Source organism: Armigeres subalbatus, chromosome 1, assembly GCF_024139115.2.
Source record: "Armigeres subalbatus isolate Guangzhou_Male chromosome 1, GZ_Asu_2, whole genome shotgun sequence".
NCBI classification, from domain to species: Eukaryota; Metazoa; Arthropoda; class Insecta; order Diptera; family Culicidae; genus Armigeres; species Armigeres subalbatus.
This window is the reverse complement of record NC_085139.1, coordinates 310,110,186-310,124,701: the sequence shown is the minus strand read 5'-3', so window position 1 is coordinate 310,124,701 and position 14,516 is coordinate 310,110,186. Positions and strand designations below refer to the sequence as shown.

Here is a 14,516-nt window from a genome sequence, read left to right as displayed (position 1 = left end):
CGGAAGTCTCCTTTCAAGAGGCTCGGAAGCCTCCTTTCAAGATCTGGATTCTAAATATGGTGCCAAATTGAAATCACTCCTTTTATTTGTAGCTCAATAAATGACTCAGGTTCGTCTGATGGGAAAGTGATTTACAGAACGAGTGTGGAGATTCACAAGCGCAGTACGACTTCCATCAGTGGCTCTTCAAAATAGCTTCCAAAGCAATCCCATATTTGAAACTTTTAAGAAAAATCGGTCAATACTTCTTTCGGCTTCCATTACCTTATGGTACTAATCACAAGAGATAAAATTGAAATTTCGGATAATTAACAATTAAATATATAAAATTTACAAAACATTTATTGAATAAAATCTTATATATAAAAATGAAATGGTCTGTGTTCGTATCCGCATAACTCGAAAACGGCTGGATGGATTTTCTTCATTCCTTCAACCGAAAGGTTCATTATAGTTTCCGACGGGTTTATATGATATTTGCTTATGCAAAAATAACGAATTAAGATGAGTAAATCGTGCAAAACTAAAAGATAGATTTGTATGGAAATTCTGCAGAACAGTTTACAACGCACATTTTCGCCTACTATGCAGGACAACGTCTGCCGGGTCGACTAGTTACTCATATTTTTCGTCTTGTCCAAAATCCTGTGTCACTAGTCTCAGTACTTGGAAGTAGAAAAAAACTGTTATAGTCATTACGAATACTCACCAAGAATTCGACCTACACGTACTCAGCTTCCCGTCGTTTTTCGCCGGCCAACTTAACCTGAAAGTAGAACACTGCCCCTCCTAACTCACCATAGAAAAGGGCAGCACCCGATATTCTTCCATGTACGACGTCATCCATCCCATTCACTCTAATCACAGTCATTCGAACAAAAAATAAAATCGGAAATAAAAGCCACCCAACGCCATACCTGATCGACTACGTCCTTCAACTTCTGGATTGCGACCCCTACCAGACGATCCTCGCGGGCAAAGCAATAATCCTTGACGCAGATGTGCAACTCGAAGAACTCCAACTGCTCCTCGTTGCCAATGACGCTGGCGAGGCAGGAAAAGAAATAAATCATATTCAGTCTTTTCTTTCCATATTCAAGTGCCAAAACTTACAAGTGGAACGCCTCATTGTACTTCGGAGACCAGTTGTTGGACTTGGATTTGGTGGCGAACTTGCGCTTGCGATCGTTCAGGTGCGGCCCAATAAGGTTCACCTCGATGAACGGCCGGAACATACCGGACGGGACGGTCCACTTCAGATCGTTGGCGGCGATTACTGTGGATTGTGAACGGAGAAAAGTCAGTTATGGTTAACTCTCGGCGGGATACAACCTACCTTTGACGGATATCTTCTGTTCGCCGTTCTCCGGGTTGGACGAGACGTCGATTTGAATCGAAACCTCCCCGACGGAGGCGTCCTCGTGATTGATTCCGCCCTCTGAATAGAATGTATGATTATTAGTCGAAGCAATGCGAATCAATATGCTTTGACAAACGTACCTTCGGAAGCTCCTTGCCCGGACACGAACGACTTGATCAGCGTGTCCGTCGTCTGCGTATACAGACTCAAGGCGTACTTCAGGCTCTGCAGTTCAGGCGATTTCTCCAGGAACGGCTTCTTCAGTCCGTTGCCACCGGCGTGGAAGTACTGCTGGATGGTATCCAGCGCTACTTCCAGCACGGCGCACTGCTTCGGTGATAGATTCTTCTCGATCTGGGAAAACGGGAAGGGATTAGTCGATGCTTTTGGAAGAACAAGTTACAGCAAACAGTTACATTTGGACGGACCTCCTTTGAAATATCCATCACACCACTGAGTACGTTCTTGGCGTCCGATTTGCCGGCCACGTGGTTTTTGAAGAGTCTGGACATGTCCTCGATCTTAGCGTTCGCTGCAAGGTTCTTGGCGTTGTCCGTTAGATGTTTGAAGACCATCTGGAAGCAGAAAGCGTTTAGTTCGTCGGAGTTCAAACGTTAAGCAATTTTAGGTAACCGTTCTGTCCGTCATTGGTGGCAGCACGATGGTCTTCTCCAGCGTCCGGATTACGATCTTCCACAGTTCCTTGAGCAATCGTTTGAGTACAGTCTTCTCGCAGGATTGGGCGTACATGGAGAGCGAGCCGTCCAGCAGATCCATCAGCGGTCGAAGCACTTCGTCCGCCTCCATGGCGATCATGTTGGCATCGTCGGTGGGTGGCGCGTGGAACAGGGAAGTCTGCTGTTTGACTTGCTGCAGCAGATCACCCAGTTCCCGTACGCTACCGGTTATGCGTGGTTCCAAACTGAAATTGCGAGGAATATTAGAGTCAAGCTACCAGGGAAGTTCGGATCATGTTTACCTCACTGCGAACTGCGTTGCCAAATCGTCCAACGCAGTGTTGAGATTCTGCTGCAGCTCTTTTAGGATATTGGCCGCATCTTCTTCGAGTTTATCACCACCCATAGAATCGAACATTTTCTCCAATTGGACCCGAAGTTGTTGGATATTGTTCATTAGAATACAAGCCTGGATTGGAGAATAAGCGTTGAGTAAAGTTGTCGATAATATTCCGAAGCTACCTACCGTCCTCTCCTCATGCATTATATCAGGAAATTCGGTTTTAACTATATCTACATAAGCGAGCAACACTTTCACAATAGTTTTGGCGAATCGTCGCATGTACCGCTTCCAGATCTCCGGATCCGGGCAGTCCAGTTTACTAACTACATCGAAGCACTGCGTTAACTGCGTGAATACGTCCACGACTGAGTTGGAGAACAGCGCATGCTCACTGCTTTTTTGGAACTGCAAAGAGAAGGGAAGTAGATTATGGATTCACCCAACAAAACAGTAAATCGTGCTCCTTACCCCGTCCTTCTTGTCTCGCTTGAAGGCGCCGTGCAGGTACTCGAGCGAAACGTCGTCGTTCTCGTTCAGCCACTGCATCACGAACGGCTCGAACCAGGCCGGGTACTCCGGCACGGCACCCTTGTACGGTGGGACCTCCTTCACGTAGTTCGTATACAACCACTTGACCTTGAAGTGCAGGTTCATGTAGGCGGATGATTTGCACAGCCGATGCTGTTCGTGCTCTTCCAATGCGTACTTCATATCTATTGCGAACAAACTCCACATCGTTGCGGCCGAGACCTTTAATGGGAAACACATTTATTTAAAAATTAATTTATTTATTCTCGGCAATTGTTTTCATATTTTGATAAATTTCAGACATAATTATTCAAGCGACAAAATTTTCAAAGTAGCCGATCAGCTTTCTTTAAAAAAAATCAAAAAACGCGATAATATTTTAAAGCTGCAGATTTTGTTTTTTTTACAGAAGTACATATTTTAATAAAAATTCTTGGTGATTTTTGTTTTGAATTTCGTCGGAGTTCTTGATTTTGTAAAATAAGTTTTTCTGAATTTCGACAAAAATTTAGAAACTTGAAACGAAATGTTTTGTAGAAGTATTCCAAATTCTCGATAGGAAAAGATTTGTATCAAGGATGTTAATGATCATTCAGTAATTTGCATTTGATCATTTAGTAGTTTGTCAATAACACATTCCAGAAGCTGAATTTCAAAACATGTTGTATGGTGGACTTCTAGTGCGAAGGTTTTTCTACAACTCTGCCTAATGGTTCGTTGTTTGAATTCCACTAGTAACGGAGTTATGGCTATAGATTCAGTAACATAGACTAAATGATAACAAAATTCCAATCATTTAGTTTAAGTTACTGCAACTAGCGCCTTGATTTGTACAACAACAACTTTTAACAATTAGTACCACGACTTTTCGTCAAACTTCGTTAGCTCGAAAAAAAATAATTACAAGACCATAAGCAATAAGGATAACTTATCGTTCAATTACTCAATAGACGCTAAAAAAATTATACCGATGTCTGCTGCGACCAACAGTATGTGGCGTGGTCAAAACACAATATGGCTCGAAAACTCCGAAAAATGCAACCTTGAAAAATGGCTGCCTACGTCTAAATAAAAAAATTCAAAATCGATTTTATTTTCAAAACTGCTGCAATGCATTTCAATGAACGCAAATAAATGTGATTGGATGGAAAAAACTAAATCTATCCCCCTAAAGTGCAATTTTGATCTCTCTTATGTGCTTTTCTATATAACACTTTTTTATATAATACTTTATACTTATAATACTTTTTTACTATTTACTTGTAATACTTTTTTATATAATACTTTATAATACACGGGAAAGGCATCATCATCATCAGGTGGATTATTCTGGTTTTTTCAAGGGTTTCATCGATTTTTTTCACGAAAGAAATAAAAAACAACGAGTTTTTGTTGAAATGTTTTTTATTTATTCTTTAACCCTTATGCGGCCGAATGAAGTGCGCGAACGCTCGTGATGCTGGAGAACTCAAGGGAAAAAATATTTCTGCTTCGAGAGCGGAAATTGATTTGATAAGTAGTATGGTAGGGAGGAGTCATTTGGCATAAAGCCTTTTGGCATAACGCCATTTGACATAAGGTCATTTGGCATAAAGACCATTTGGCATAACGGTCATTTGGCATAAGGGACATTTGACATAATTGACCACAGCGACAAAAGTGAGGGTCATTTGACATAACAGACATACGACATACGTTTTGTTTGTTCATAAAATGAATTACTGGTGGTGCTCAGTGGTGCTGCAAGAACCTGGAATAGTGAATATAACATAATAAAATACACAACCCTTTCGAAGAAACCATGCATTAGCCGAGTATGGAGCGTCTGCTCGGATTAAGGAAATTGTGGATATTACCCCTTCTTAAAAAGTAGTTGCTCGCCCAGATTTAGACAATGGTGGATATGATCCCTTCTTTAATAGTAGGCACTTGCTTGGATTACAACAATTGTGGATGTGATCTCTTCTTAAAATTAGGACGTTCGCTCGGCATAAGGCGATGGTGGATTTGAGCTCTTCATTAAAATTAGGCAATTGCTCGGATTAAGGCAAGGGTAGATGTGATCACTTCTTGAAAAGTAGGCACTTGCCCGGTCTTCTTAAAAAGTAGTTGGTCGCTCAGATTTAGGCAATGGTGAATGTGATTGAAAAGTAGGCGTTTGTCCGGATTAAGACAATGGTGGATGTGATCCCTTCTTTGAAAGTGAGCGTTTGGTCGGATTAAGGCAATGGTGGATGCATTTTTTTTACGAGTACGCGTTCGCTCGGCATAAGGCGATGGTGAATGTAGCCCCTTCTTTAGAAATAGATGCTCAACCGGATTAAGGCAATGGTGGTTGTGATCCCTTCATTAAAACTAGGCGCTTGCTCGGATTAAGGCAAGGACGGATATGATCACTTCTTAAAAAGTAGGCATTCGCCCGAATTAGGCTCATGGTGGATGTGGTTCCTTATCTTTAAAAGTAGGCGTTTGTCCAGATTAAGGCAAAAGTTGAAGTAATCCCTTCTTTAAAAGTGGGCGTTTGCCCGCAAAAATGCAATGGGGGATTTGATCTCTTCTTCGAAATTAAAAGTGATTGCCCGGCTAAGGCCCGGGGTAAGGCAATGATGGATTTAATTCCTTCTGTGAAAGTAGGCTTTTGCCCGGATTGAGACAATCTTGGATTTGATACATTCTCTAAAATTAGATGTTTGTGAAAATGAAGTAAGGGGATTTAAAATATTTTTTTTCATGTAAGCGTTTTCCTGGAATAAGTGATCCTTTTCTCGGCAGTAGCCATTTCGTTTTCCCATCCTTCCGAAAAATGTCTATCATCAGTCTAGATCTATCAGAACAAATCCTCGATCTACTCTAATTATGTGAAAAAAATACATCACAGCATTCAGCTTTGCAGTGTCGCAAGTTAGAAGATTATTAGTGCTTAATGGATCGTTATTAGCTTGATCCTCTTCCCATGAATTACCCTCTCAATTATCCAACTATTCCTTTCCCGTGGCACTCACGGAGATTCAGAGGATTCCCCGGTCTCTTGTATCAATGAGTGTTGAACTAATTTTCTTCTACTCCTAAATTGACTGTGATGACGTGGCCGGCACCGTTCTTGGTCTTGAATTAACGAAACTCCAAATTATGTACAGTAAAAGTAGCTCTCTTGAAGACTACATATTCAATTTATGAGCTGTGTATTTTATGCAGCTGTGTAGTAACTACGATGTGTGCAGTCAAAAAGCTTAGCTAAGATATGTGGCCGACAGGGTACCCAACCCATGTTCCTCGACAAAATGTAGCTTTTGTGAAAAAATCACATAGAGGGCCTTAAAAAATCTTTTTTTAAATAAGTCCATGATATTAATTGATAAATATTAAATGATAAAACAGCAAGTTTTGTCCTTTTTTGTATTTAAAAATGTTATTTGAATTTTACGAATATTTGGAACAAGTATTTCATTTTGTTTACAAAACAAAGTTCAAAGAAATTGAAAAAAAGAACTTCATTGTAGCTTTGTCTTTTTTATAACAAGAAATGTGTTTTTGAAAATAATTGAAATTCAGTTAATGCGTTAAAAAAATGCGATGAAATTTATGAAATAATTTTTTTGCCAAACTTAAAAAAAGTCACAAATTCTAATGTCTTAAAAAACAAAAACTGATCAAAGAAAATTTTAGAACCGCAAAACAATTTAAAGAAAAAAATGACTACAATTTCGATAAAAATTTTAAAACAATTTCGGCTTTTTGTCAAATTTTTGATGCGTTTTTCAATGATATGGAATAACATTTTCGTTCGAAAAGTATTTAGCATTGAAGCTTTCGACAATTGTTTTAATTTTTCTTTGCAGAAATTTTCGAAACTTTTGAAAATGCTACATATTTGAATTTATTACCGTCGTGCGGGGCTTCTTTTGACAAATCAGGGGTTACTTTGGACATTTTAAAACAAGAATTAGGACGAAAATTACTATTAAATTGTCATTATAACCAATCTGGTGTCGTGTTGTTAGTTTGATGGGAACTTTCTGCTTCAAATTTGGTATTTTTTCCGTTTATTTTTTTCAAAAAATCAAAAATCCAAAGTAGCCCCCCGAGTCAAAAGAAGCCCCGCACGACGGTATTATGAGAAAGTAATTAATTTTTTAATTGAAATAATTTAATTTTTTACGTTAGGCCGTTATAATTATTGAATTAACATTTTGTCCTACTGGTCTCTGAAAGGTCAAGGGGCGGAGGGGGGTATAATAAAAAATAAGTATTAAAATGAAAAAAAAATAAAAAATAACTCCTTGTATTTGTTAAAGAATGTTTTGAAAATCATCAAAATTGTCCGAATTTTAAGAAAAGGAGGCTTTTGAGCCTCTTGAAAGAAGGTATTTGAGCCTCTTGAAAGGAGGCCTTTGAGCCTCTTGCAAGGAGGCTTCCGAGCCTCTTGAAAGGAGGCTTCCGAGCCTCTTGAAAGGAGGCTTTCGAGCTTCTTGAAAGGAGGCTTCCGAACCTCTTCATAGGAGGCTTTTGAGCCACTTCAAAGGAGGCTTTTGAGTTTCTTCAAAAAAGGCTTCCGAGCCTCTTCAAGGGAGGCTTTTGAGCCTCTTGAAAGGAGGCATTTGAGCCTCTTGCAAGGAGGCTTCCGAGCCTCTTGAAAGGAGGCTTCCGAGCCTCTTGAAAGGAGGCTTCCGAGCCTCTTGAAACGAGACTTCCGAGCCTCTTGAAACGAGACTTCCGAGCCTCTTGAAAGGAGGCTTCCGAGCCTCTTGAAAGGAGGCTTCCGAGCCTCTTGAAAGGAGGCTTCCGAGCCTCTTGAAAGGAGGCTTCCGAGCCTCTTGAAAGGACGCTTCCGAGCCTCTTGAAAGGAGGCTTCCGAGCCTCTTGAAAGGAGGCTTCCGAGCCTCTTGCAAGGAGGCTTCCGAACCTTTTCATAGGAGGCTTCCGAGCCTCTTCAAAGGAGGCTTTTGAGTTTCTTCAAAAAAGGCTTTTGAGCCTCTTCAAAGGAGGCTTTTGAGCCTTTTGAAAGGAGGCATTTGAGCCTCTTGAAAGGAGGCATTTGAGCCTCTTGCAAAGAGGCTTCCGAGCCTCTTGAAAGGAGGCTTACGAGCCTCCCCAAGTAGCACAGATTGTCACAATTGAATTACGGTGATCGATATGCGACAAAATTATATGTGAAATTTTAATAACTGTAACTGTATTTGTAACACTAGTGCAACCAAAAAAGCGCTAAAAATTGAGCTTCTATGTAACTAATTATACGGTCTCACATTAAGTTGCACTGTAATCGATCCGTAACATTTCCATGTTACAGTAACTGAAACATTCTGGTCTTGATTGCCACTTTGTGACTATTTAGTGACTTCTACTTGTCAACATTTTATTTGTTGTCATGAAACTTTGTTATGTATTTAATAAGAAAATAAAACAAATCTGGTCACAATGTCACTTAAATTGAATGGCATTAATCAGAAAGTTGAAGACATGAATCTAAAATAACAAATGGTAAATGTTTATATGCGAAGTGATATTTTTATGTGATATTAGCAGAGATTAATGTGCGTGCGGAATGGAATTTTTGGTGAAACCTATCATTTTAGCTAGCTAAAAACCTCGCGCCCTCGGTTAAACCAACTTTTAGGTTTTATCATTTATAGTAACATGAATGCATTTTTGAGCTTAAATAAGTATCAATAACAGTAAAGAAAAAAAGTGTCTCCATTATTAAATCTCTAAATCTCGAATTTGAAATTAAAAGTAGATTAATAGAAACAGCCGTTTTCTTATTTATTATATCAATCTTTTACCAAAAACATATTATATAGGCATATTTCCGAGCATATTTCATCAAACGACCGCATACATGATGGTTCAAAAGATTTGATAACTTATGTAATTTTTCATTGTACTGATCTTTGGATTTGGATAATGCTTCTGCCTTACGTGAAAGTTCGTGTATGGTTCAATCGTTTCTTGCTAATTTGCATCTCTATATTTTTTACTTTTCATACTGTCAATTCCAAAACATGACCCTTATGGAAGCCGTAAATTTTTTTTTCCACTGGTAATATCATAGGAAGATCGATACAAAAATTCTGCCGGATAAGTATTTTCCCACATTTTATAAAACAAGCACTTTGGTCGAAAAGGAGCATCTAATCATTAATACACTGTTGTTGTTCTTGGTTCAAAAGGTTATGGAAAAAACAGCTATGTGAAAAAAAAACTATACAAATTTCCGAGATATTATTTTTTAAAGAAGCAAAAGTCGACTTTTCTCGGAAAGGTATTAGGCAGTAGATAGACTTTAACTTGAGGTAACTGTAACTGTATTGAGTTAACACTCAAGTACGTTCGACCTACCTTATTTTATAAAACTAATGCCTGTTAAGACAAATCATAGTTTTGTCAAATTGCTGTGCACTAAACAATATTAAACTAGACGATAATTTTTAGTACTGTAAACAATAATACCGATATTCGTTTTTCTAAGTGCACATGAAATTTTTCAGTATACAACGATTTCCTATATGGACAAAATCATTTCACATGCAGTGTTGATCATATAAATAGGGCTATACAAATCCGTTACATACGGGTTACAAGTAACCTATCATTTTTACAAATCATAAACAAGTTACATTGCAACTAGTACGCCTGCGAAGATTAGTTACTAGTAACAATATTTTTTTGCAACACTGATGTGACTCAGCTCAACATTGAATTTAGTTACATTGTAATTTGCTTCCATAGCTATTGATGTTGCAGGGTAACTTGCTTCGTTTGACGTTTGGCAACTTTTGGAATAATTCGCATTGTGTTTTATTTTAATTATTAAATTCATGCCCAAATTAGTGAATATACAAAAAAGTATGCATGTGCAGTATCCCTGCATCATGATTATAATTCGGCACCAGACATCAATGGTGTTGGGAATTCAAATCAGGATGGAGGCTCCCCCACTATATATCATGATATTATTGTGTTGTTTTTGTTACTTGGCATCTACTATCCAGATAGTCTTTCGGTAACTAATTAAAAACTTTATTGTGACTTGAGTGCTTATGACAGTTCAATGTTATGGTTACAATTCAATTACCCTGTAACTGCTTAAAAACTGACAACACATTTAGTTTCAAAATGACTGAAAAATTACCCAAATGCAATCAACCGTGACTTGGAAGGTTTCAAGCATCCTAAATCCAACCATTATGTAACCTTTCATTTATTTTTTTTATTTAAGATTTGTTACAAGTGCTACTTGGGTCTTGAAAGGAGGCTTTCGAGCCTCTTGAAAGGAGGCTTTCGAGCCTCTTGAAAGGAGGCTTCCGAACCTCTTCATAGGAGGCTTTTGAGCCTCTTCAAAGGAGGCTTTTGAGTTTCTTCAAAAAAGGCTTCCGAGCCTCTTCAAAGGAGGCTTTTGAGCCTCTTGAAAGGAGGCATTTGAGCCTCTTGAAAGGAGGCTTTCGAGCTTCTTGAAAGGAGGCTTTCGAGCTTCTTGAAAGGAGGCTTCCGAACCACTTCACAGGAGGCTTTTGAGCCTCTTCAAAGGAGGCTTTTGAGGTTTTCAAAAAAGGCTTTTGAGCCTCTTCAAAGGAGGCATTTGAGCCTCTTGAAAGGAAGCTTCCGACTCTCTTGAAAAGAGGCTTCCGAGCCTCTTGAAAGGAGGCTTCTGAGCCTGTTGAAGGAGGCTTCCGAGCCTCTTGAAAGGAGGCTTCCGAGCCTCTTGAAAGGAGGCTTCCGAGCCTCTTGAAAGGAGGCTTCCGAGCCTCTTGAAAGGAGGCTTCCGAGCCTCTTGAAAGGAGGCTTCCGAGCCTCTTGAAAGGAGGCTTCCGAGCCTCTTGAAAGGAGGCTTCTGAGCCTCTTGAAAGGAGGTTTGAGGCCTCTTGAACGGAGGGTTCCGAGCCTCTTGAAAGGAGGCTTCTGAGCCTCTTGAAAGGAGGCTTCTGAGCCTCTTGAAAGGAGGCTTCTGAGCCTCTTGAAAGGAGGCTTCTGAGCCTCTTGAAAGTAGGCTTCTGAGCCTCTTGAAAGGAGGCTTCTGAGCCTCTTGAAAGGAGGCTTCTGAGCCTCTTGAAAGGAGGCTTCTGAGCCTCTTGAAAGGAGGCTTCTGAGCCTCTTGAAAGGAGGCTTCCAGAGCCTCTTGAAAGGAGGCTTCTGAGCCTCTTGAAAGGAGGCTTCTGAGCCTCTTGAAAGGAGGCTTCTGAGCCTCTTGAAAGGAGGCTTCCTGAGCCTCTTGAAAGGAGGCTTCTGAGGCCTCTTGAAAGGAGGCTTCCAGGCCTTTGAAAGGAGGTCTCTGAGCCTTTTGAAAGGAGGCTTCCAGAGCCTCTTCAAAGGAGGTTTCTGAGCCTCTTGAAAGGAGGTTTCTGAGCCTCTTGAAAGGAGGCTTCCAAGCCTTTGAAAGGAGGCTTCCAAGCCTCTTGAAAGGAGGCTTCCTGAGCCTCTTGAAAGGAGGCTTCTGAGCCTCTTGAAAGGAGGCTTCCGAGCCTCTTGAAAGGAGGCTTCCAGCCTCTTGAAAGGAGGCTCTGAGCCTCTTGAAAGGAGGCTTCCGAGCCTCTTGAAAGGAGGCTTTCGAGCCTCTTGAAAGGAGGCTTCCGAGCCTCTTGCAAGGAGGCTTCCGAGCCTCTTGCAAGGAGGCTTCCGAACCTCTTGAAAGGAGGCTTCCGAGCCTCTTGAAAGGAGGCTTCCGAGCCTCTTGAAAGGAGACTCCCGATCCTCTTGAAAGGAGGCTTCCGAGCCTCTTGAAAGGAGGTTTCCGAGCCTCTTGAAAGGAGGCTTCCGAACCTCTTGAAAGGAGGTTTCCGAGCCTCTTGAAAGGAGGCTTCCGAGCCTCTTGAAAGGAGGCTTCCGAGCCCCTTGAAAGGAGGCTTCCGAGCCTCTTGAAGGAGGCTTCCGAACTTCTTCATAGGAGGCTTTTAAGCCTCTTCAAAGGAGGCTTTTGAGTTTCTTCAAAAAAGGCTTTTGAGCCTCTTGCAAGGAGGCTTCCGAGCCTCTTGAAAGGAGGCTTTTGAGCTTCTTGAAAGGAGGCTTCCGAGCCTCTTCATAGGAGGCTTTCGAGCCTCTTCATAGGAGGCTTTTGAGCCTCTTCAAAGGAGGCTTTTGAGTTTCTTCAAAAAAGGCTTCCGAGCCTCTTGAAAGGAGGCTTCCGAGCCTGTTGAAAGGAGGCTTCCGAGCCTCTTGAAAGGAGTCTTCCGAGCCTCTTGAAAGGAGGCTTCCGAGCCTCTTGAAAGGAGGCTCCCGAGCCTCTTGAAAGGAGGCTCCCGAGCCTCTTGAAAGGAGGCTCCCGAGCCTCTTGAAAGGAGGCTTCCGAACCTCTTCATAGGAGGATTTTGAGCCTCTTCAAAGGAGGCTTTTGAGTTTCTTCAAAAAAGGCTTTGAAGTTTCTTCAAAAAAGGCTTTTGAGCCTCTTCAAAGAAGGCTTTTGAGCCTCTTGAAAGGAGGCATTTGAGCCTCTTGAAAGGAGGCATTTGAGCCTCTTGCAAGGAGGCTTACGAGCCTCTTGAAAGGAGGCTTCCGAGCCTCTTGAAAGGAGGCTTCCGACCTCTTGAAAGGAGGCTTTCGAGCTTCTTGGAAGGAGGCTTCCGAACCGAGCCATACGAGGCTTCCGAACCTCTTCATACGAGGCTTTTGAGCCTCTTCAAAGGAGGCTTTTGAGTTTCTTCAAAAAAGGCTTCCGAGCCTCTTGAAAGGAGGCTTTTGAGCCTCATGAAAGGAGGCATTTGAGCCTCTTGCAAGGAGGCTTCCGAGCCTCTTGAAAGGAGGCTTCCGAGCCTCTTGAAAGGAGGCTTCCGAGCCTCTTGGAAGGAGGCTTCCGAGCCTCTTGGAAGGAGGCTTCCGAGCCTCTTGGAAGGAGGCTTCCGAGCCTCTTGAAAGGAGGCTTCCGAGCCTCTTGAAAGGAGGCTTCCGAGCCTGTTGAAAGGAGGCTTCCGAGCCTCTTGAAAGGAGGCTTCCGAGCCTCTTGAAAGGAGGCTTCCGAGCCTCTTGAAAGGAGGCTTCCGAGCCTCTTGAAAGGAGGCTTCCGAGCCTCTTGAAAGGAGGCTTCCGAGCCTCTTGAAAGGAGGCTTCCGAGCCTCTTGAATGGAGGCTTCCAAGCCCCTTGAAAGGAGGCTTCCGAGCCTCTTGAAAGGAGGCTTCCGAACCTCTTCATAGGAGGCTTTTAAGCCTCTTCAAAGGAGGCTTTTGAGTTTCTTCAAAAAAGGCTTTTGAGCCTCTTGCAAGGAGGCTTCCGAGCCTCTTGAAAGGAGGCTTTTGAGCTTCTTGAAAGGAGGCTTCCGAGCCTCTTCATAGGAGGCTTTCGAGCCTCTTCATAGGAGGCTTTTGAGCCTCTTCAAAGGAGGCTTTTGAGTTTCTTCAAAAAAGGCTTCCGAGCCTCTTCAAAGGAGGCTTTTGAGCCTCTTGAAAGGAGGCATTTGAGCCTCTTGAAAGGAGGCATTTGAGCCTTTTGCAAGGAGGCTTCCGAGCCTCTTGAAAAGAGACTTCCGAGCCTCTTGAAAGGAGGCTTCCAAGCCCCTTGAAAGGAGGCTTCCGAGCCTCTTCATAGGAGGCTTTTAAGCCTCTTCAAAGGAGGCTTTTGAGTTTCTTCAAAAAAGGCTTTTGAGCCTCTTGCAAGGAGGCTTCCGAGCCTCTTGAAAGGAGGCTTTTGAGCTTCTTGAAAGGAGGCTTCCGAGCCTCTTCATAGGAGGCTTTCGAGCCTCTTCATAGGAGGCTTTTGAGCCTCTTCAAAGGAGGCTTTTGAGTTTCTTCAAAAAAGGCTTCCGAGCCTCTTCAAAGGAGGCTTTTGAGCCTCTTGAAAGGAGGCATTTGAGCCTCTTGAAAGGAGGCATTTGAGCCTCTCGCAAGGAGGCTTCCGAGCCTCTTGAAAGGAGACTTCCGAGCCTCTTGAAAGAAGGCTTCCTAGCCTCTTGAAACGAGGCTTCCGAGCCTCTTGAAATGAGGCTTCCGAGCCTTTTGAAACGAGGCTTCCGAGCCTCGTGAAACGAGGCTTCCGAGCCTCTTGAAAGGAGGCTTCCGAGCCTCTTGAAAGGAGGCTTCCGAGCCTCTTGAAAGGAGGCTTCCGAGCCTCTTGAAAGGAGGCTTCCGAGCCTCTTGAAAGGAGGCTTCCGAGCCTCTTGAAAGGAGGCTTCCGAGCCTCTTGAAAGGAGGCTTCCTGAGCCTCTTGAAAGGAGGCCTGAGCCTCTTGAAAGGAGGCCTGAGCCTCTTGAAAGGAGGCTTCCTGAGCCTCTTGAAAGGAGGCTTCCGGGCCTCTTGCAAGGAGGCTTCCTGAGCCTCTTGCAAGGAGGCTTCCGAGCCTCTTGCAAGGAGGCTTCCGAGCCTCTTGCGCGGAGGCTTCCGAGCCTCTTGCAAGGAGGCTTCCGAGCCTCTTGAAAGGAGGCTTCCGAGCCTCTTGAAAGGAGGCTTCCGAGCTTCTTGAAAAGAGGTTTCCGAGCCTCTTGAAAGGAGGCTTCCGAGCCTCTTGAAAAGAGGCTTCCGAGTCTCTTGAAAGGAGGCTTCCGAGCCTCTTGAAAGGAGGCTTCCGAGCCTCTTGAAAGGAGGCTTCCGAGCCTCTTGAAAGGAGGCTTCCGAGCCTCTTGAAAGGAGGCTTCCGAGCCTCCTGGAAGAAGGCTTCCGAGCCTCTTGAAGGAAGACTTCCGAGCCT

General features: G+C 42.7%; 1 protein-coding gene across 13 annotated transcripts in view; it reads right to left on the bottom strand.

The window, feature by feature from the left end:
• Positions 1-365: 365 nt before the first annotated feature.
• Positions 366-14,516, bottom strand: part of LOC134207909 (protein unc-13 homolog B) — a 332,680-nt gene continuing 318,529 nt past the window's right edge. For 6 of the 13 annotated variants that reach the window (XM_062683962.1, XM_062683963.1, XM_062683966.1 and 3 more), the window contains exons 16-24: positions 2,849-3,130; positions 2,564-2,785; positions 2,340-2,506; positions 1,994-2,282; positions 1,777-1,935; positions 1,501-1,714; positions 1,337-1,438; positions 1,114-1,276; positions 367-1,044 (exon numbers count right to left, since the gene is read on the bottom strand). In XM_062683962.1, coding sequence (XP_062539946.1) covers positions 858-1,044; positions 1,114-1,276; positions 1,337-1,438; positions 1,501-1,714; positions 1,777-1,935; positions 1,994-2,282; positions 2,340-2,506; positions 2,564-2,785; positions 2,849-3,130 — 1,785 coding nt within the window. In that variant the 3' untranslated portion in view covers positions 367-857. Of the gene's footprint in view, positions 1,045-1,113; positions 1,277-1,336; positions 1,439-1,500; positions 1,715-1,776; positions 1,936-1,993; positions 2,283-2,339; positions 2,507-2,563; positions 2,786-2,848; positions 3,131-14,516 lie in introns of all 13 variants that reach the window. The other 7 variants (XM_062683973.1, XM_062683974.1, XM_062683972.1 and 4 more) reach the window with 3 other exon arrangements.